This window comes from Urocitellus parryii, chromosome 9 (assembly GCF_045843805.1).
Source record: "Urocitellus parryii isolate mUroPar1 chromosome 9, mUroPar1.hap1, whole genome shotgun sequence".
Taxonomy (NCBI): Eukaryota; Metazoa; Chordata; class Mammalia; order Rodentia; family Sciuridae; genus Urocitellus; species Urocitellus parryii.
The window spans coordinates 9,165,172-9,188,245 of record NC_135539.1 but is presented as its reverse complement, the minus strand read 5'-3'; the positions used below and the strand labels follow the sequence as shown (position 1 = coordinate 9,188,245).

At 50.7% G+C, this 23,074-nt stretch overlaps 1 protein-coding gene across 1 annotated transcript in view; it reads right to left on the bottom strand.

Moving 5' to 3' along the window:
- Positions 1 to 23,074, bottom strand: part of Snx29 (sorting nexin 29) — a 384,257-nt gene that overhangs the window by 286,817 nt on the left and 74,366 nt on the right. Inside the window, exon 11 of the mRNA XM_026385539.2 lies at positions 22,507 to 22,589. Within this exon, the coding sequence (XP_026241324.2) occupies positions 22,507 to 22,589 (83 nt within the window). The remainder of the gene's footprint in view (positions 1 to 22,506; positions 22,590 to 23,074) is intronic.

Genomic DNA, 23,074 nt, shown 5'->3' with positions numbered 1-23,074 from the left:
GAGGCAGCAGCCCCATTTCCCCAGCACTCTGTATTGTGTGTTTAGCTACAAACCCCAGGCTGAACTGATCAGTCACAGTGACACTGACCACAAAACCCCAGGCCACCAACAAAACCTGAGAGGAAGTGACAGATGGAGGCCAGTGGACCCTCAGGCTGCCCACCTGAAGCCCCCTGCAGAGGAGACCAGGTGCTGTGGTCCATCAAAGGCAGAAGACAGGGCGGTGGGTCCATGCACACCCCCTGCCCAGCCCTGGAGTGGAGCAGTGTGCCCACTGCAGTGTCACACAGTGAGTGGCACTGAGAGAACTGAACTTGGGCCTGAGCCTGAACCCAGCTCCAGCTCTCAGCTTTTTCTAAAAGAAAAAGGAGGTGGGAGGCATCCCTGTCCTGCTCTCGTGGCTCTTCTGAACCTTCCTCAGCCCTGAGCCTCTTTCACCAACAGCTCCAAGGAAGGAGGGTCCAGTGCTTCCCAGCCCTGCTGCTCACCTGGCAGCCCTCAAAGCCACACACCATTCACCAGTCCCCCAGAGCACTTACTGGGAGCCAGATGGGGCACTCGCCAATGGACCCTGGAAACTCAGGGTTCCTCTCACAGAGCTTCAGACTAGCAGAGGCAGACATTAAGCAAAAGCAGAAAGAAATGATTGCAAACAAGGACACTGGGAAAGAAAAGGACAGGGAGGCTCCTTACTACATGAGGAGGGGTCAGGGAAGGCTGAGGACAGAAAAGGCAGGGGTGAAAATTGAAAGGTGATCAGAGAGAGAGAGAGAGAGAGAGAGAGAGAGAGAGAGAGAGAGTGTGTGTGTGTGTGTGTGTGTGTGTGTTGGGCCGGGGGGGAGAGGGTGTCCAGGCAGACCTGCCCACACCATGTAGGTCGAAACCACCTTGCCTGTGTCCCAAACGCTACAGGATCAATGAAGTCCTTCAGAGGGTCACTGATGTGCCACACACTGATGCCCAGACTGTTTATTATGTGACACTTGACATGCTAAGAGTTTGAGAAAGGTACCCATCGTTGTCTAGTTTTGCATATAAGACCCTTTCTCTTAACTCGGGCACAGGGATCCTCCTGTCTCGCTGTTGCCCAAAACATACTTCTTTCCATAAATTGTTCATCATCGCACTGACACCCTGGATTTGTCTGCCTTTCTCCCATCTCTGGGCACCCTCCACCTTTGGCAGCCAGTACGCCGTCCTGGAGGCCAAAATGGCTGGAAAGGGAGAGGCACAGAGATGTGGAAGGAAGAGGATAGGGAACGCATCAGGCAGGCTGGACAGGCCATGGCAGGACCCTGGATTTGCCTTTCAGTACAGAAAAAGGCCACAGTGGTGCCAAGGAGGGAAGGCACTGCCTGTTGGGAGGTGGATGGCAGGGGCACATGCGCATGGGGTCATCTGCCCAGAGGAGCCACCATGTCGCTGCCTCAAGCCATTCTTGTAAATGCCCCAGTATATTAAGCCCTCAGGCTCTATAGGAAGAGCATTTCCTGTTAGTGATGGGTTTTTTTCCGTCTGGCCACAAGTCTGCAGTCAGAAAGTTGGCTGATGCAACTGACCTTGAGCCTGGAAGCTGGCACTGGACACTAGCACCTTGTGTGAAGTGACAGTAGCCAGCTTGGGCCATGTGTCCGTGCAAGCCTGGCCTCTGCCTTGCCAGGGAGCCCAGCCCCTCGCGCCCTGGAAGCCAGGGACCTCCAGCAGCCAGGCTCTAACCTGCGCTCCTCACCACTGGACTTGGCAACAGCTTCCGAGTCTATCAGAGATTACAATCTGGACTGTCTGTATGCAACCCACTCATCTGCAGAGAAGCAAAGACTCTGTTCCAAGTTCCAACCTTTACAGCTAGAAAACTATTCTTTATCCAGACTGATACACAGTGCAGCCAAGAAGCCACACACAGGGGAGGAACGGCTGCCTGACCCCATGAGCAGGAAAGTACGCGAGCAGTACTGCCAGATCCAGCCTGCCTGGAGAGCCTAGCAGGGGGTGGAGGATGTCCCCAGGAGGAGCCTTCTAAAGCCATTGCAGTTTTAGATCTGCAAACTGCAGCTCCAATACTTCTTTCCATGTCAACAGGGATGCCACTTTCCAGCTTCTGGAGCGCACCCTGTGTGTCGCTTCCAAGGACCCACAAACCCCACGTTCACTCTGCTGGGTGAAGAAGGCAGGGGATGGAATCATTCCCCTCCAACATGAGAGATGGGGAAAGCAGCTGACCTTCAGGCCCTCCCTCAGTAATGTCCTAGAGCCTGGGCCTCTCAGTGGATCAGGAGTCAGCCTCCCTTCTGGCCAGGTGGCAGTGGCTCTGGATGCACACACACATGAAGGACCCACTCAGGTGATAGAACTAATAAGTGAAGCAACTGCTAGGGCACAGAAGCAGCCTGGCATGGACAAAGCAGTGCAGTGGGGTTCAAATCTTGCTCCTGCAGTTACCAGACGTGTGACTCTATCAGAGTGATCTTCCCTGGTTCCCAGCTGTGGCATCTGAGCATAGGAATATGGTCACCTGACTCACTGAGCTGCTGTGGGCATTAGTGAGCTGCAGGTTGGGGAAGCTCCTGTCAGCACTGTGCCCAGACAACTCACCCCTCAAGAAAGGGGCAACACTCTTCTGAGACCCAAATGGTTAGTGTCTAGAGCAGAACTAGTGTCCAGATGCCAATGGTCCTTCCACTGAACCTGCTGCCTTGGGCTCCCGTGGTGAAGTCCAGCTCAGTCACCCTTTTCTAATGGAAGTCACTTACCAAGTCTCCCCACAGCCTGGCAGGGGATGTCCCATAGGAGGGACACTGGGCCTGGCATCCCGGTCCCAAAAGCAAGCCTCCAACCTCAGCCCAACCCCTCCCTCACTTGTCAAAGAGAGCCAGGAAAGGCTCACTTCCACCTCCTCTGCCACCAAGAGGCCTCTCCCACCCTCAGGTTTATCCAAGAGGAGCCCGGCCTTTGCATGCCAGGCAGATGTGCTCTCAGTGTTATGGCATAATGATCCTCTATGGGACAGAGAACAGCAATTGACATATCAATGGAAAAATCTCTGTGGTTCAGCACTGACCTTTCCCTTTTCCCTGTTTTTCTAGCAATTCCTAATACATTTCTAAGTCTCATTCCAGAGCTGTCAATCAATCCTTGGCCTTAAAAAAAAAAAGTTCATAGCTGAATTCATTTTATTGCTGCATCAGTATCTAACACTACCACTTAAAACAAGCTCACTTGGCCCTCCAAGACAGTTTCTTTATTCTCAGGAATTCCTCCAAGTGGATAAAAGACACCACCCTACAGAGAGTGTCCTGGGGAAGGTCAAGTTCAAACTCCAGCAGTGGCCAGGCATTGGAGGGGCTGGCGGGGGTGGGGGGGTGGGTGGAGGAAGGGGTGGCAGGAAACATGTCAGTGCTACCAGTCCCCTGACCATCACTCCAATCCTCCTCTGTTCACCTGATCAGCAATTACCAAGGTGCAGGCAGTAACCAGATGCTGACAAGACACCTAGTCCCTGACTGTACATGGTGTCAAAGCAACACAGTTAATAGAAACAGTATTTCAGAGTTTGAATTTGGACCCTTTTCCTGGGCTAGTATTACAAGGCCTGATACTCTCTGGCAATTCAGGGTGGCAGCAGCAGTTCCCAGCCCGCCCAGCAACCACAAAGAAAAACAACTAGTAAGCTAGCATGTGCTATGCCACTAAGCGACGACATTTGATAGGTTGGGTGTATTGAATGATTAAACTGTGATATTTTCAACTTGTAATGGGAACATCACCCCAGAGAACAACGGTGCACGGGGGAGCTGTGGAGAAGAGACAATCCCTGCCCTCAAAGAGCTTGCAGACTTGGCAGTGAGGGCCAATAGGTAGAGCAAGTAGGGGCAGTGACAGCTGAGAGTACAGGTGATGTTATCAAACATGTGCAGGGTCAGAAGAGTCAAGAAATGCTTCCTGGCTAGGTGCAGTGGCATGTACCTGTAATCCCAGCTACTGAGGAGGCTGAGGCAGGAGGTTGGCAAGTTGGGAGACCTCGTCTCAAAAGAAATATAGAAGGGGCTGAGGATGTAGCCCAATAGTGACATTTGCCTAGCACGTGTGAGGCCCTGTATTCCACCCCCATCACCAAAAAAAAAAAAAAAGAGGAAAAAAATGCAATTACATTAATTTTTTTGAAAAGAAATGATTCCTTGAATCAGGCGGTATAGCGATACCAGACTTCAAACTATACTACAGAGCAATAGTAACAAAAACAGCATGGTACTGGTACCAAAACAGGCGGGTGGACCAATGGTACAGAATAGAGGACACAGTAACCAATCCACAAAACTACAACTATCTTATTTTTGATAAAGGGGCTAAAAGCATGCAATGGAGGAAGGATAGCATCTTCAACAAATGGTGCTGGGAAAACTGGAAATCCATTTGCACCAAAATGAATCTGAATCCCTATCTCTCGCCGTGCACAAAAGTTAACTCAAAATGGATCAAGGAGCTTGATATTAAATCAGAGACACGGCATCTGATAGAAGAAAAAGTTGGTTATGATCTACACGCTGTGGGATCGGGCTCCAAATTCCTCAATAGGACACCCATAGCGCTAGAGTTAACAAATAGAATCAACAAATGGGACTTACTCAAACTAAAAAGTTTTTTCTCAGCAAAAGAAACAATAAGAGAGATAAATAGGGAGCCTACATCCTGGGAACAAATCTTTACTCCACACACTTCAGATAGAGCCCTAATAACCAGAATATACAAAGAACTCAAAAAATTAGACAATAAGATAACAAGTAACCCAATCAATAAATGGGCCAAGGACCTGAACAGACACTTCTCAGAGGAGGACATACAATCAATCAACAAGTACATGAAAAAATGCTCACCATCGCTAGCAGTCAGAGAAATGCAAATCAAAACTACCCTAAGATACCATCTCACTCCAGTAAGACTGGCAGCCATTAGGAAGTCAAACAACAATAAGTGCTGGAGAGGATGCGGGGAAAAGGGCACTCTTGTTCATTGTTGGTGGGACTGCAAATTGGTGCAGCCAATTTGGAAAGCAGTATGGAGATTTCTCGGAAAGCTGGGAATGGAACCACCATTTGACCCAGCTATTCCCCTTCTCGGTCTATTCCCTAAAGCCCTAACAAGAGCATGCTACAGGGACACTGCTACATCGATGTTCATAGCAGCTCAATTCACGATAGCAAGACTGTGGAACCAGCCTAGATGCCCTTCAATAGATGAATGGATAAAAAAAATGTGGCATTTATACACTATGGAGTATTACTCTGCATTAAAAAATGACAAAATTATAGAATTTGGAGGGAAATGGATGGCATTAGAGCAGATTATGCTAAGTGAAGCTAGTCAATCTTTAAAAAACAAATACCAAATGACTCCTTTGATATAAGGGGTGTAAACAAGGACAGGGTAGGGACGAAGAGCTTGAGAAGAATATTTACAGTAAACAGGGATGAGAGGTGGGAGGGAAAGGGAGTGAGAAGGGAAATTGCATGGAAATGGAAGGCGATCCTCAGGGTTATACAAAATGTCATATAAGAGGTAAGGAGGGGTAAGTCAAGAGAATACAAATGGAAGACATGATTTACAGTAGAAGGGGTAGAGAGAGAAAAGGGGAGGGGAGGGGAGGGGAGGGGGGAGAGTAGACAATAGGACAGACAGCAGAATACATCAGACACTAGAAAGGCAATATGTCAATCAATGGAAGGGTAACTGATGTGATACAGCAATTTGTATACGGGGTAAAAGCGGGAGTTCATAATCCACTTGAATCAAACCGTGTAATATGATGTATTAAGAACTATGTAATGTTATGAACGACCAATAAAAAAAAAAAAAAAAGAAATGATTCCTTAGAGGAGAAAATGCTCACAAAGGCTCAAAGGATGAATTAAGGGTCCCTCAAAATTAGAAGAGGCCCACCAGGCCCATAGCACTTAGTGGGCGGGGCCAGCTGCCTGGGACCAGGAGTTGTGCTGGCAGTGAAGTGTGGTTATTAAGATGTTCTGCTTTTTCCACTGAAGTCAAATGGTTTTTTAAAATAGAAATTCCCAATTGTAAAAAGTTGACCAATTAAAAAAAAAAGTTTGATACTTCACAGCTCAAACAAACCCCCCCATGGAAGGCCATCTTGAAGCCAGTAGACAGAAGCAACAGCCCAGATGCCAGAGAGCGACGAGGCATTTGTGTTTTGTTTGAAGGGCAAGGAAAGGCAGGCCAAGAGGCTGTGACAGGGGCAATGGCTGGCTGCTCGTGCCCTGTCCTGGGCTCGATCCCAGAGAAGGGCACCTCTGAAGGACTCTTCCCAAGTGCTACTATGGTGAGGGTCACACAGATCTGACTGATAAGACAGCAGTGCACACACCAGCTCACCTGAAGCCTGGCGACAGCCAGCTGGTCCAGATGCCTGGTCTGGGCACAGCCATGGTTCTGCAGACGCTATCCTTTGAGAAGGGTGGACAATGTACAGGGAAACTCTGGACTCTTTTTGGAGCCCCTTATGAGGCTGCAATTTTTTCGGAAGTTTAACAATTTTAAAAAGACACTTGCATCTAAAAGGAAGAGTGGAACTGAGTGGTGTGAGTTGTCCTGAAGCAGGTGCTGGGTGTCCCGCATGCCATCTCCCTCTTCATCTAGAGGAGCAGAACCTCCCCACATGACCACTCAGAATAAACAGCTCCATCTTCTCCAGCAGCTCTGCAACTACAGTGGCCACGTAAGAAATTCCAGCTAAGGTGAGGCAAGAGGAAAGTGAGGCCTCACCTTAGGATTTTGCCCTTAAAAGAAATGGCCATGACTCCCTCTGGCAGACATGTGACCGTGATGGCAACATTCAAGAAACGACCACACCGGGCTGGGGATGCGCTCAGTGGCAGAGTGCTTGCCCAGAAAGTGTGCAGCCTGGGCTCAGGACAGAGGGTGGGAGGAAGGAGAAAGAAAGGACCCAGCAGCCAGATAAAGGAATGTGCCCCAAACTGAAGACCTCTCTCACTGGAGCCAATGTAACTTGGTGGGGGAGGCATCTTGGCCTCAGCAGCCCGAGTCTCAGCCTCCCCTTACCTAATGTGCCACCACAGATGGTTCCTGGAAAAGCAACCAAGGCATCAGGAAGGGGACTCCTCAGCCCCACCTCTCAGCACACACAGGCCAGGGATGGGCAAATGAAGTTTACAGAAGCCAATCACCTTGCGTCCCCAGTAAGAGCATCTCAGATTCAAGGCTGCTTCTGAATCCAACCCCTCATACCTCCATTTAGAGGGAGGCATTCCTCTGTCCCTCCAGAGGAGCCAAGGTTTGGAGAAGATGGATGACACAGGACAAGTGATAGGTCACTATTCATCTCCTCCTGCAGGGGCAGACAGGAGGCCACCGCTGAGCCCACCAGGCAGTGAGGGTAGGTCCCTCCCCTGACTTTGCAGCTCAATCACCTGAACTTAATATTGACACAAAAACAAAACTCATCTCCAGGGTAATCTCCCCACTTCAACGAATGTGGCTCATAAGTATGACAGGCCATACTGATGGGCCTAAAAGCTTCTGGGAGGCAGGGAGAGGAGCTGCCCCAGAAACATGGATAGCACTGTCTCCATTTCTTCACTTTCATCATTAGTGCATCATCTGAAGACATCTGCTACTGCTACTTAGAAGAGAAAAAAAAAATACTGATCTAGACTAAACAGCCAAACTTCAATAGGATTTGTGCATGGATACTGTTCCCAAAATGCACTCTAAAAATCAGATTGTGAGTGGAGTCTGGCTTCATGTTTGGGTAACTGTGACCTTCACTAGGAAGAGCACTGCTCTCTGTGTCGTCTCACACTCTGAGACTGAGGCTGGCTGCCTCGAAGCTCTTCGCTCTGCTTCCTGCGTGGAGGAGGAGTGGCAAACCCGGAAAAGCAGCCGTGAAGAAACGCAAGCAGAGCTGCGCTCAGAGCCAACTCCACACACCTGCAGAGGCGCCGCCGCCAACATTCCCAGCACACATTTGAATGTGGCAGAAGGCAAGACTGGCCTTCTTTGCAGTTCCTTTTCCTTGGTACCATTGGGGTTTGGGGGATCTCTCTCTGGAAAGCAAAGAATGCTCTGAATATGATATACGGCAATCAAGATTCGTAACAAAGGATCAGCATGGAAAAATATAACGACAGGTTTACAGTATTGACAGAGATCAGTGCATGAGCTACTTCACATGCTATGAAGAATACTTCCTAGCTGGGCCTGGTGGCGCATGCCTGTAATCCTGGCGGCTTGGGAGGCTGGGACAGGAGGATCGCAGGTTCAAGCCAGCCTCAGCAACAGCCAGACACTAAGCAACTCATTGAGACCCCATCTCTATACAAAATAGAAAACAGGACTGGGAATGTGGCTCAGTGCCCCCAAGTTCAATCCCCTGAACCAAAACAAAAAACTTCAATGGGGCTGGGGTTGTGGCTCAGTGGTTCAGCACTTGCCTAGCATGCGTGAGGCACTGGGTTCCATTTTCAGCACCGCATATAAACAAAGGTCCACTGACAACTAAAAATAATTTGGGAAAAAAAAAAAAAGAATATTTTAAGTACGGTACATGAGAATAAGAGACCAACCCAAAAGTAACCTGGAGTAATGCTAGAGGAAGAAGCCAAATGGTTGGGCAACTTGGCAAACAAAAAGGGACAAGAAATCCTTGGAACACACTGGCCTCAAAGAACTCCAGCCCAGGTCATCTCTGCCCGGTGGTCCTTGGGGATTCTCCCACAGCTAAGCTCCCACAAACAGCACACCAGATTTTCAACCAGGCACAGCCCTGGCAGATGGTTTTGGAACAAGCAGTAGCCATAGTTGCAAGGAAGTGAACTGACATTTTTCTTCTTTTCGTTACTTTGTCTGGAATTGGAGACGTAGATGTGCATTTCCAATTCTAGGAAACCAAAGTAAGTGTAGATAAATTTCTCAAGTAATTTTCATTATTTTTGCCAGCAAATTCTAAAAGGGTTCTAATCACACAGTTAGGGCTCTGAGAATGAATGAATCATGAAAGCACCAGAGATGATAAATGGGAACAAGGTATATTAAGAAAACAGTTTCATTATTACCAAGGGACATCTGTGACCAAAATGGGAACCTCCAATATAAAGTGATTAAAATTAGGTGTTTCTTAGGAGGAACAAATAGAGAGGTTCTATAGGGCACAAAAGGGGCACGAGGTACATAAGGACCCCGGGATTTACATGAGGAAAAGTGGGTCACTTCCTCCAGTCCAGGAGGCTCAGGGACAGAAGTGGACCCCAGCCACTGCAGCAGGAAACTGGTCATTTCTACAATGTGCCAACTCAAGAAATGGGAGTAGAAGTGACAGCTGAAGACTGAAAAGCATGCTCTGCAACTGGAGGAACTGGCCTAGAACTGAGCAGAGGCAGCCGAGGAGGGCTTCAGCCACGGGCATGGATGGCAGAGAAAATTTAAATTTGCAAAAAGCCCCACAGATCCTCCTCCAAAGGTCCCTGGTCCTCCTCCAAGTAGAATGAGAGTCACCTCCTAGCTGTTCTTCCTGCTGTCCCCAGGCCACTCACGGTCAACTCTCCACTGGCCAGAGTGACCTTTACTTCCAGGGTGAGGCACATGGGTCCACTTGCCTCACTCTACATAATCCCAGTTGGACCCTGTCACTCACGTAAAAGCTGAAACTGCCCACTCCCAAGTCTGACCCCCACTGTCCCAGCTGTTCTGAGGGCACATGTCAGACACAATTGACGCTCAAACACAAGTCCTACTGGGGCCTCGCCCAAGCGAGATTGTTTTTGTATGCCTCTGAACCGCTTCACATGGTCACCTAAGCCGCTGCATGGCGCAGCCCTGGGGCAGCCAACCAGAACCCTCAAGACCAAGAGGGAGCTAGCATGGAGCTAGTGACAGCCCTTTCCTCAGTCTGGAACAGTCCGAGTTGTTAATAAGGTCATCAGGAGTGCAACAGACATCCACTAAAATGCTAAAATTCCAAAAAGAAAAAAAATATATCATGTTCAGATTAAAAAGAGCCAAGAGCATAGGAGAGACACTGACCTTGGGAGCTCATTCGGTCCTCATCAGCAGCCCCCAGCAAGGGAAAGTTTGGCCAGGGTGGAGACCCCAGCCAGAAGCAGGCAGTTGCCCTGAAACAGACTCAAGAAATGACCCAGGGCAGGCCTGGGACAGGGTCTTGGGCAAGTCTAAAACACACCCTCCGGGGCCAAGGCTGGGCTGTGAGTCCCAGCTCCCCGGCCACAAGCTCTGTGGTGGCGTGGCAGGCGCGTTGCCTCTGCAAGCTCTAGCAGGATTGCTGTTAGAGTGTGTCAGTGTCAGACAGGGTCAGACAGCATCCTTGGCAGCACACTATCACCTCCCCAGATGCTTCCTGAAGATGACAATACCAGGGCCTAATGGCAGAGCACAGAGGGGCAGCTCAGAGGGCCCTCAGTGGCCTTGCCAGCATCCCCTCTGCCATGACTTCTCCAGCCCCCACCCCACCACTAAGCTTTCCCTCCTCGGTCACCCTCTCTACCTTGGCTGTCCCAGCCTTATCATATTCACCCCCAGGATTGTTGTTCTTCCCTCCCATTCCTGGCCACCACATGGAGACAATGGGCATGAGTGACAGGAGTACCCAGCACTGGGTGAGAGGTCTTTGCAGCTCCAGGTCTGGAGCAGAGTGTGGCACAGAAGGACCTCAGGGCCTCAATCTCCCGAGTGGGATGTGGCAGAAGGCCCTGAGGAAGTCATTTGGTGCCCACATATAACAAAGAACGTGTCACTCCACCCGACTCAATGGTTGACCCCTTCTTCCCATACAGTTGTCCACTGCTCTGCCGACAGCATACCTTCCACTAGATTACAGGCTCTGGGGCAGCATCCTCAGGACGAGCACTAAGGTCTGCATAGGGAGCACGTCCTCACCACAGTCCCTCTGCCTCCCAGTGCCGGGGAGCAGAGGCCCAGAGTTCAAGCAGCAGAGTGGGGGCTCCTCGGCACCTATGACACCACCCAGGCTGTGACAGGTGCTGGGTGCTTCAAATCATGAAGGTGACAGACGCGTCTCAAATCCAACTGGAAACTTACGATTCCTAGGACAGTCAATGGAGGTCTAGTGGGAAGAACTGAAAAAGTTGCCACGAGGGTCATGGGCGGCATCGCCCAGCCACCCCTTGCGCCTAAGACGCACAGGGCTCGAGTGGCCCACCAGCTCATACAAAAATTCTATCAAACCCTCAGTCAAGCAGTCAGCTGCTGGGCCCTGCCATCTCCCTCCAAATCAGCGGCACTCAGGGACTTCAGTTCTCCAGCTGCGGAATGTGTGGAACCGCGTTGCCAGGCGACCAGCCAGCCAGCCTCACTGGTATTCAGAGTCCCTTCCAATAATAGCCAGGGGAGGGAAAGGGCCACTCCAAGGCAGCTGGAGGGAGGGTGCTGGTCCTTCCTGCTGGCCCTGGCTGGACATGAGAAGTGAGACCTCGAAGGGAACAATGAAGCCAATTACCCACCCAGCTCGCCTGGCTCCACTACCTGTCACTCTTGCCACAAAAAGGAACACACCAAACAAACCCCCAAGCCTAATCAATCACGTTTGATAAAAAGCCATGACAAAGTAGGAATGTTTTCTAATTAGCTGTGCATCCCCTTCTAAAACAGGGCCAGATACCCACACCTCCCCTTTGAAAGCAAGGTGTGGCTGCACCCTGCTGATGGCGCAGCAGGGTGCTCTATGTGCTTGACGCCTTTCTCCCAAGAAAGGCCACTGCCCCCTCACCAGCACCAACCCACCTCCCCACTGAAACCAGGCACCAGCATGGGACATAAAACTTGAGATGGCAACACAAGGCTGCAGAAGGGAAAACGCAGCTGAGGACCTCAAAGAAAAGGCCACAGCGCCCCCCGGTGGCTGCGTGCTGCTCACCAGCCACCAGCAGGAAGGATGGGGCCACTTTATCCCGACTCTAAGCTTCTAAGTAATCACGTAACAAAGAAATTAATCCAAGAATAACTCGGCTGTTAAAAGGGTGAAGGGATATGAAGCTGATGTAGGTACCAATACAAATCTACTGAATGAATTTTCTGGGAGTTTATACTGCAATAAAGTAGTGAGACAGACGGCACAGTGAAGCCGCACATGCTGAAGGTGAACACGTTTCTGCAGCCGTCAGGTCGGGATCATCTATTCCAGAGCCTTCTATAGGTGTGCATTTTTACGCACTTATAGGCCCCCTAAATCATTTTCATTGCAAGGGTAACAGAAATGAACAGCTCCCAAGTGCACACCCAAGAACAAATACTCCTGGGATCTAGTCTTTCAACTAGGTTCATTTTTCCCCCGAGTTTCCTTCCCTGAGCCACACAGTAGGCAAGTAATCAAAAAAAAAAAAAAAACAAAAAAAGACCTCTCAAACATAGAGCCGTTTCCAGAAAACGGCTCCATGCTTCCACCACCTGCTATCTCAGGGTCTCTCAACCCTGGCACTCCTGTCACTTGGGACCAGATCACTCTGGTGGGGGCCATCTGTGCACTGCAGGAAGTTTAGCAGCACTCCTGGCCTCCAACCACTAGATGCCAGGCACCCTCAGCCCATCCACGATAACCAACAACGTCTCCAGAAATTGCCAAGCATCCCTTGGGGGTAAGGAATCACCCCCCATTAAAAACCATATCCTATCTGATCATTGTTCCTGGTCCCCGGGGCACCAGCCTCACTGAAATAGTGTCTAATTTCCTCTAGAGTAGAGGGAGGAGGATGGAGTGGACACCAGGAAAGTGACCCTGAGGGGCCCCTGCAGAAGGATCAGCTTTAGCAGGTCTGTCCACGTGCAGGCCCAGATGCTGCTGTCAAGGCCATGAGCCAGCAACATACTCTTTAGAGTGTTAATAATTATACTGTACCTGCCAGTTAGTGAGCATTTAACCTTCTGGTCACTCTTCTTTGATTTTTGTCGTTGTTCTTATCTAATCAACTCCATCTGGGTGTTTTTTTAATATATACATATTGGTTCATTTAACCATGACCCACATGTGACTCCACAGATGGGGACTCTCATCAGCCCCATTTTCCAGATGGGAAGCACGGAGGCACAGAGAACTTGCTGAGGTCCTACTTCAAGTACCTGGAGGAATGCAGATAAAAGCCACCAGCCTGGCTGGTTTTAGCACCATGGGAGACCATGGCTTCAAGTCTGCCACAGACATGGTGCAACTGCCGCACCCGGAGCACCTCTTCCACCCTTCCTCCCCCACATAGGTATCTTGAGCAACATTTGTGCTTATCCAGCAGGATTTGGGTCTGCAACTCTTTGAGGGAAAGCCATGAATGCAAAAAACTCCCAGGAGAATCCACCTGTGAGCAAATACACAAGTACAACTTTGCACAGAACTGCAAGAGACCCAAGACTCTACCCTAGCTACTGGCTTCCTGTAAGTTCCCAAGATGCAGTATATCCCAGCCTCTGTCCAGATACCTCCCATACCTCCAATGGATCCCACAGAAGGATCGTTTCCTCCATTTCATGGCTAGGAAATTGAGTTCGGGGAAGTTAAGGCACTTTCCCAAGATCAACAGCTCTTGAACAGCTATATCATGGTTGCCCTGGCCCCAGGGTTCTACCCACCCCAACAGGCTGCCCCTCAACTCAGCTCATTCATGATCACCAACATCCAGGTACTACAAAAGTACTGATATGTAAAAGCCAGGAAGGATTTGCACACCTGAGCCTCCAGCAGCTCTGGTGATGTGAGCTTGGCCATGGTGACGTAAGGACGGTCCACCACTCAGAATTAAGACTGAGGGAGACCTCTGCCCTCCATAATGGAGGACATGGCTTCCCCTTCCCTACTCTACAGAACGGCAGCTTTCGAAACCCTCCACAGGAGGCCGAGAGCTCCCACCAATGCCACCCTGCCAGTTCCAAGCCGACGCAGCCTAGGTCAGCCAGGCAGTCACTAGAAGCATCCCGACTTCTCCAGCATGGCTTTTCCTCACTGTAAATGAGAATATAAACACCAGGACTCCTTCCCCAGAGCAGACAGGAACTGCAAGGAATCCCCATGGGCAGCCTCCACCTCACCGTGGGGGAAGCTGAGGCAGAGGCGTCAACGGCACGTCACCATTGGAGCCAGCATGGAAACCAACTTGCCCTGATTCCCAGGCCAGCGCTCCTCCCACACAACCAACTGCCCTCCCTGCTATGGGGTGGGGTGACAACCCCCAGCCCTTTACTCCCTAGAACACTGGTACTCGCATGCCAGCCAGGAGAACGGTGACCACAGCAGTAGCCTGCCTGCTCTCGGGAACTCAGCCTCGACCCACTCTTACAGGACATTTCATCTCTCCTGCCTGTGGGAACCAGAGCAATCCCCAGGCCCTTCCCTCCACACAAGTATTTCCTAGGAGATGACCAGGATTTGGGGTGCCAGGGAAACGGTGAACAGGCCAGGCACCTGTCTTCAAAGGACATGTGCTCCAGTGGGGGGACCCAGAAAATAAAGGTGGAAGTAGGCTTTCATGCCACAAAACCCCAAGTCATCAGCCATGGAAAAGCAAAGTGGAGGGGCTAGGGTTGTGGCTCAGCAGTAAAGCACACACCTAGCACATGCGAGGCCCTGGGTTCGATTCTCAACACCACATAAGAGTAAATAAAGGTACTGTGTCCAGCTACAACTAAAAAAAAATAAATATAAAAAGAAAAAAAAAGTAAGAAAGCAAAGTGGAGTATCCTGAGGAGGGTGGTGGTGGGTGTGCTTCCAGATGTGACCAGGGAAGGCGGGCCTCTGAGGAGCACCTCAGCCTGCCGCGATATTGGGCTGGTGCCTGGAGACATCATGGTTCTGGAGGCTGGAAGTCCCTGGTCAAGGCACTCGCAGATCTAGCGTCTAGTGAAGTCCAACTTCCTGGCACACAGAAGGCATCTTCTGTGTCCTCGTATCAGAGGGGCCTAGAGCTAGCACTCTGGAGTCCCTTTTGTAAGGGTACCTTTTACAAAGGCTCCCCCTCTCAGGGCCTAACCACCCGTCAAAGATCCTGCTTCCAACACCTCACGCTGGGGATGAGTTTGGACAATAAGTCCGCAGGTGACACACAACAGATCTGCACAGATCCCCTTCTCACTGACAGCCTGGCCTCGGCCTTCCTGGGCAATCTATAGCTAGGAGGACTCGAACGGACCTGCATCCTTTTCTGCAAGGGCAGAGGAATCTGGAGGTTACGTGGGTTTCTGGGAGCAGCAGGAGGGAGCCTGGCTCCACTGTGTGCCAGCAGCATGGCCTTGGGAACAGCCCCTGCTGGCCTCAGTCTCAACTCTGAAACCAGGCTACCGCTCGTCATACTCTGCAGAGGCTGAAATTACGCAGTAATATAGCCTGGCCTACAGGAGGCAAGATACGTGAACATCCAGATTCACATTCTCATTCTTCTCCAGACACTGATGATCTGGAGTTGCTACAGAAACAGGAAGGAACTTGGGGATGCATGTGATACTTAAGAAGGCAGAGACCAGGAAAGAAACCAGGACAGAAGAGCGCGACCAGGCAGGTTCTAGAATTCAGAGCCCAAACCTGGGACTGGGGTTTGGAGCTGAGGCTTGGATCCTCTAACTGGGCTCAAAAGACTAATGTCCAAAAAGACTCCAGAAGTGATTTCAAAAAGAGCCACCTTCCTGGAGCAATGCCTCTGCCGGACACATAACCCCTCATGTCTGCACAGATCCCCTTCTCACTGCCAGCCTGGTCTCGACCTTCCTGGGCAACAGCCTGACTCTGAAGAGCTGCAGCCATGAAGGTCACCATCTGTGGAAGCTTCTAGATAGCTGAGGAGGCTGCAATCCCAAGGAGTGCCTGGCTTCACACGCAGGCCTAGCACCTTCACATGCCAGCCCTGGCCAATAAGCCAATGTAGGTGTCCTCGTTTACGAGTAAGAATCGAGGTCCATCTACTCTCTCCAAGAAAAATTTAAAAATCCAGCCAGGAAGGACCAGAGCCAGGCCTGAAGCAAGCTGCCCACAGGGGAGGCTTCCTCCTGAAGCACTGAGCACACCTCTGCATGAGGTGCTGGGCCACCATGCTAGGGTGGGAATGTGCATATCTACATGGCCCCAGAGAGCCCCTGGGGCCATGTCCTGTGCAAGAGAGGCCATGGGAAGGGCAAGAGGGGCTGAAGGAATGAGAGGCTGGGTGTTCACGCCCCGTGCAGGCTTTGGAGCCTGCTCCCAACAAGAGGAAGCGGGAAGCCCCGCGGCCTTCCCTGCACCCGGATGCGCTCTGACTGGGCACCTCTCCAGCACCCTCCTTCTCCGCCCTCCCCTCCAGCCTCTGTCCAGGGCACTTCCACTGTAACCACATGCCGCCAGAAGGGGTCAAGTGGCCTCACCCTGCGGGACTTCACTCTGCCATCAGCTGAGAACGCCCTTTCCTGACAATTCGTCCCACCCTCGGCCTTTACGGGCACTTGCTGTGATGCCCAAGAACAAGTCCATGTGTCTGTTAGCTTCACTGCCCTTGGTCTTCCCCTCTGGCCTGGGGGCCTCTGAGGGCAGGGCCTCGCCCCCCCAGCTCTAACACACAAGCCACAATGAGCAGAGCATGCCACACTCCAAGTACTGCACTCGGATAGGTCCCGAGCACAACTAAGGACCTAAAGAAGAGTGGAAGAGGAGAATTAAAAAAAAATGTTCTCCCCCCCCCCAAAATCAAGAAAAGCACTCCCCTGAAAATTCTAAGTGCCATTCCTCATTCTGCCCTATCCACACTGTGACCACTGGTAACTTCCTGAAGCCCTGAGCCAAGACTTCCTGTGTAAATGAAGGAGTGGGGGGTGGGGGTGAGGGCTAAAGTTTCATAAGAACAACTGGAAACAGGGCCTGCGACATCACTAGCACAAGGCAGCCCTCATGCCCTCAAAGTACCCTGTGCGGCTTAGTGGGGACACCTGACAGCACCTCCCTCTGGAGACACGTAGCACCCACGGGACCCTCACACAACTGGTCTGGCCACAGCCTTTCTGCAGGTGCTTTGAGAGGCCACGACACGCGCCTCTCAACATCCAGCTTTTGGCTGGAACCAATGGTGTCACCATGTGGTGCGCTGAAGAGCCCAAGCTGATGCGCTGTGACTTAGGACCTGGTAAGGCCCGTTTGTCTGGCCCAGGCACACCGACCAGAGGGCCACGCCAAGTGAGAGCAGGCAGGCAAACAGCATGGCAGCTCCAAGGGGACTGGGCCCCTCAGCACTGGTAGCAGGTGGCAAGTCAGCTGCCAGCGTCTCCTCCTCCAAGGGCATCGCTGAAGGCAGTGGTGGAGCTACCAGCGTGATGAGGTGGCCGGTTAGCCTGGGAGAGCAGACACTGCTGGCTCCAGCGGTGACCTCAAGCACTGTACGTGACCTCAAACACTGTATTTAAGCACCTGTTTCAGCTGAGCAAGTGGTGCCTGCTCCTGGGGGTTGGTATAAAGCAAGAGGAAACGTCAGATGCATCTGCATACACCCCTGCCTTACCATCTGACCAGTACCACTTACCATCTGACCAGTACCGCCCATCATCCCACTCCCCACCGCCCAGCAGCCCCCCCTCATGCCAGCCCCATCAGCCACATCATGCATCAGTGACAATGCTCATTACTAAAGCCTGCTGGTCACAATAAAACAGACATTAGTTACTCTGATGGCCCCACCCTGGGCCATTCTGTCTCCAGAACCATGGTTCACAATGGTTCTCTTGCCTCCAACTCCCCATTTGCACCATCCTAGACCCCCAGATGATGACCCCCAGGGCTATTTAACCTAAAACTTGGTTGAAACATTGTTGCCACAAGTTTACAAGAATACAAAGTTAATTGAAACTGGAAAATAGAAAATGAAATTTTCATCATCATAAAATCTGAGGTCTGCCAGCCACAGTGGTGAATGCCTGTAATCCCAGTGGCTCGGGAGGCTGAGACAGGAGGATGGCAAGTTCAAAGACAGCCTCAGCAACGACAAGGCCTTAAGCAACTGAGACCCCATCTCTAAAATACAAAATAGGGCTGGGGATGTGGCTCAGTGGTTGAGTGTCCAAATTCAATCCCCAGTAGCCCCCCCAAAAAAAAATTGGGGGTCTGCAGAAAGTTTATATGAAGTGGAAAGCTATTTTCTACCAATTCCAAGATGGTTTAGAAAAAGTCCTAGGTATTTTAAAAGGCATTACAGGGTTACAACAGATTTCTTATGTTTAAGTTCATTTCAAAAATATAGGACTTGGGCTGGGGCTTAGCGGTAGAGTGCTCGCCTTGCACATGCAAGACCTTGGGTTCGATCCTCAGCACCACATAAAGAAGAATAAGTGAAATAAAGGTGTTGTGTCCAACTAAGAAATAAATATTTTTAAAAATATATAGGACTTTCTTTTGCTTCAATTTCAACCTATCAATCAAACTACTTTTCTATTTACCCACTGAAATTAAGGTCATACTTTGTTCCCACAAGACAAAGGCTTTTGAAATAGAAGGTGAGGGGAGGGAGAGTTTAAAAGACTTGGATAATATCAGCCACCATTTATTACCTACATAGTTAAAAATGATGTAAGGCAGTAAGACTCCCTAGGCCACCTCGATGACGCACGCCGAGCGCTGCAACACCATCTGCGCCACGGAGACGCCAGTGGGGAGACTAAGTGTGTGGCAGGCTCCTGGCCCACTGCTGGCACCACTACCTGGGACAGCCGAGTTGTCACTCAGCATTTCCCTGGGTGCTAGAGGAGGGTGCCCCGGAGGTGGAGAAACGGGCAGAGTGACTTACAGCTAAGAGGGCACCCTCTCCAGTTTCCACAGCCCTGAAAGCAACTGAAATACCCTCCCTGAAATGTTCAGGATTGAGGGCAAGACACTGAAACCACCGCGTTGTCCTCAGCCTCTTCCTGTCCACCAGATGGCAGGGCAGCTATGCGCAGGGACAGCAGGTCTTCCCACCTCCCCATACCCTTCCAAGATGTCAACTCTGTCTTTATTAGAGCTGGTCTCTATGGAAGTAATTCAAGTTAAATGAGGTCACAAGGGTAAGATCCTGATCCCATGACACTGGCATCCTTGTAAGAAGGGAGAGAGGGGTACACACACAAAATCGCAGAGGAAAGGCCAGGTACGTGGACACAGGGAGATGGAAGCTGTCTGCAAGCCAAGTAGGAAGTCCCTGCCAGAAACCAGCTCTGCTGACACTGATCTTGGTGTTCCAGCCTCCAGAACTATGAGAAAATCAACTTCTATCATTGAAGCACAGTCTGGGGTCCTTTGTTAGCAGCCCAAGCTGGCCAACAGTGAAGTATGTAGCTCCACCCTTCCGCTCTCCTCAGATGACACAGCAGGCGGCGACAGGATGGGGGATCCCATACCAAAACCACCTCCAGGGGCTGGGGTTGTGACTCAGCGGTACAGCGCTCGCCTAGCACATGTGAGGCCCTGGGTTCAATCCCCAGCACCACATATAAAGATATTGTGTCCAAGTAAAAAATAAAATTAAAAAAAAAAAAAAAAAAACCACCACCCTCCACTCCAAATTTCCAAGAATCAGGAGCCCTCACCTGGGCTGACAAGCACACATCATGGACAACAGTGCCACTGTCTGGTGACTTCCTGAATGTCCAGCTGCCACAGAAAACAGAACTCCACCCGGCCCACCTCTCAGGGGTCATCACAGGCCACACTAGCACCAAGCATCTGGGGTCACAAGTGGATATGCCAACATTTTCTTCAGGCATTTAACTCCTAAATTCTGGAAATGTCTCTACCTGTCCAAGATTATAATAAAATGGGTTTAGTTTCTAGAAAATGATATGAATAAAAATAAGAGAATTTATATCCCTGCCGCGGGCCTCGCTGGAGTGTTCAGAGGAACAGCCTGAGTGAAGACGCACAAGCTGGGCTGGTGGCACCTCACTCAGGTGCAGCTGAGGTGGCCCCGGGACCCACCTTAGCCCCAAGAGCAGCCAAAGGGGAACCCTGCTTCCCCGAGAGCGGGACTTCCCAGGAGCCACAGACCCTTTAGACAATGTGTATATAGCCAGGTGCAGTGGCACACGCCTGTATCCCATCAGGACAGGTAGTGGTGCCAGCGGCAGGCATGGCACTAAGCTAAGCAGGCCCTGGAGCCCCCGTATCCTTGTCCATCTTTTTACGACTTCTGGGAAATGTGCAAGTCTGGCACCAAGCATCGCCCACACCCTCCTGGCGCTCCCTTGGCCGCCTGTCCCCCTTTTCTGGCATAAAAAAAGTGTATCACAGGGCTGGGGACATGGCTCAGTTGGCCAAGTGTTTGCCTCGCATGCCCAAGGCCCTGGGTTCAATCCCCAGCACACACACAAAAAAAAAAAAAAAGTATCTCACGACTGCTGGGTTTTCGTCAATGTTCTTGATCTGTCTTCCCTTCTTGCTTTCGTACAGGCCTCAGAGCCGAATCCAGGAATATCACCAACAGCAGGACCTTTCCAAAAACTCCCACACCCAAGCTTCACCATGTCCCTCAATCAAGTTCAGGCACCATCGCCGGCACCAAGGCTGTGGCTTTCCAGCCGCTCTTGACTGGCTGCCTGGTGGCAGGACCTGGATGTCTGCCTCAACTCCCATCTCTTCTAGTGGGTCCCTTTCCCCAAGCAGCAGCTCCAACAGGCTGGCCCCCCAAAACAGGGTCCAGACGGGCTTTGTTGCACTGTTCATCCACCATGGTCTCTGGTAGCTGCAGACCTTCCTGGCCGTATGAAGTCCGAGACGTGTGCCCCTCGTGGTGGTGCCACAGACACAAGCAGAAAAAGAAGCCAGAGCCTCCACCTCCATCAACAGTGGGAGAGGGCCTCCATTAGAACCCAGGCCAGCAACAGCCAGACTCGCTCCAGGACCCCATTTCCCTCTGCTTCTGTTCAGTGACCCACTATGGAAGTCAGCTGCTAGTGTCATTACTGCATACCGAGAGCTGCTAAGGGTTCCCTTCTGAATAAAAACATTCAAGTTGTATTTCGTTTTGTTTTGGGGGGAAGGTGGCTTTTGGGGGGATACCATTAAAAAAAACACAACCATGGGGTAGTACAGAGGTAAATAAATGGCTACAATATGAAAAACAGGAACCTGCACGCTCACCTACTCCACATGGCCTCTGTACTTGGGGATCCAGAAATACCTGCTCAGCTGAATTCAAACCTGAGGATGAGCCACACATTCCCACAGCAACCTCAGAGCACCTACCCACTTCCCGTTTCTTGAAACTGAACCCTTGAAACTGAACACTGGATGCCTCTGAAACTCCATCCTCCTTCCCTAGAGGAGGACTCATGGGGGAGAGCAGGTTTCCTCCTTTGCAGCCAGGGGAGCCCAAGGGAATACCGTTGGCCCAAGACGTGAATGCGATTCTGTGCGTATCTTCTGGGATGGGTTCCCACAGCTGGGGGCTTCTGCTGTCATGTACCGTGGGCCTATTCCATGGTCTAGGGTAGCCCGTGGGCTTCCTTGCAGAGAATAAACAATCTTTAAAAACTCACAAAACAAAAAACTACAAAGGAACTGCTTAAGTTGAAAGATAATGACCCACATGTACAACACTCAAGTGACAGTCATATGCATGTTCCCACATTATCACATTGAGGAACTACCGCATTTCAAAGCGAAAATGACACCAAGATGTCCTCATGCCCTAGCTGTTAAAAGGTGCCTATGACTTCGATCGGCGACCAAGGCACTCACTCTGCCACTGCAGCTACAGTTCCTAAGGCCTGCTGCTACTTTCATAATTGAAGGAAATGCAATTTCAGTCGGATGCCGATTAACCAAAAAAGCTATAATTTGTACTGGATCCAAGTTTGTTTCCACATATAGAATTTAGGGTCTAAAGAAAGCCTCTCCTTTCCCCATCCTCCTTCCTACTTCCTGGGATGAGAATGAGATGGCTGGAGCTAAAACAGCTCCTTTTGACCTATAAGGCAAGATAGGAGGAGCCCTGGTTTCTAATAACCATGGAGCCATGCACCAGTCCCAGCCTGGCTGCCTCAGATTGGCATCTCTAACTTGTCAGCCATGTTGATTTATTTGTGTTATATAAAGCCAGTCAAACTCACTCTTGCTCTCTAATGCTTTCTCTGCTTAAGATAGTAAAGACAGAGATAGTTCAAGTCTGATCATTAAGAACATTTCTCCCTGTTTGGGGAGGCTGCATCTTCCTCACTGATAAGCCCGACTCCTCTGGAGCACAAAAAGGAGCCTAGACTTCTCCTCTGCTGCTGACCACCTGACAGGAAGCAAACCCTGAAACTGAGCCACAGAAGTTTCCCATCCACCTCAGTGCCACTCCACCCAAGGCATGTCCCAAGAGGATGCACACACCCCAGCCTCACAAGTTACCCAGAGGTCCAAAGCCTGCAACCATGCACCACACCTCAAGTTCACAGCCGGCCACATCCTCAGTCATGTAGGAGTAAGCGCAAAGACACTTCTGTGATGCACAGACCCACAGCCAGCCCAGTACGGGTGGTGGCAGCGGGAGGAGTACTTACTAATCGTCATGGATTCTGGCACCGACGCAGAAGGCAAGAGGCTGCTCAGAGGACTTCCTTGGGCTGGAGGGCTGGCGTCCACACTGGGGAAAAGCAGGGAAAAGGAAGTTACACTCAGCCACTTAAAATGCCCAACCTCCCCACTCAAAACACAAGCAGGTGGTCGCTTATTGGGGTTCTCTAGCGGGAGGAACAGAAGGCAGCCATCAGAAATCAGTCGATCCTGTTATTTGCAGACTCTGTATCTGTCAACTAGTCTACTCATGAAGTGTATTTGTAGCCCCCAAAATCAATGCTCACAGAATACTTTCACAAGTTGCTCATGAGCAAAACAATGGAGTCCCCAGCTGAGGACAAGCAAGGTGCCTGCCTTCTCATTTCAACTCTCGCAACTGTAGACAAGTGTCCTTTCCATAGTCTCCTTAGTCTTAGATTTTCCACATCTAAGTAGGGCTTCCGGGCGATTTTCCGTTTATAGGGGTCCCCAGGTACATGGCTGCCTCATGAGTCTACAGCAAGAGGCTGCCACGCGCCTCAGGGGGCAACGTGCGAGAGAGCTCCATCCAGG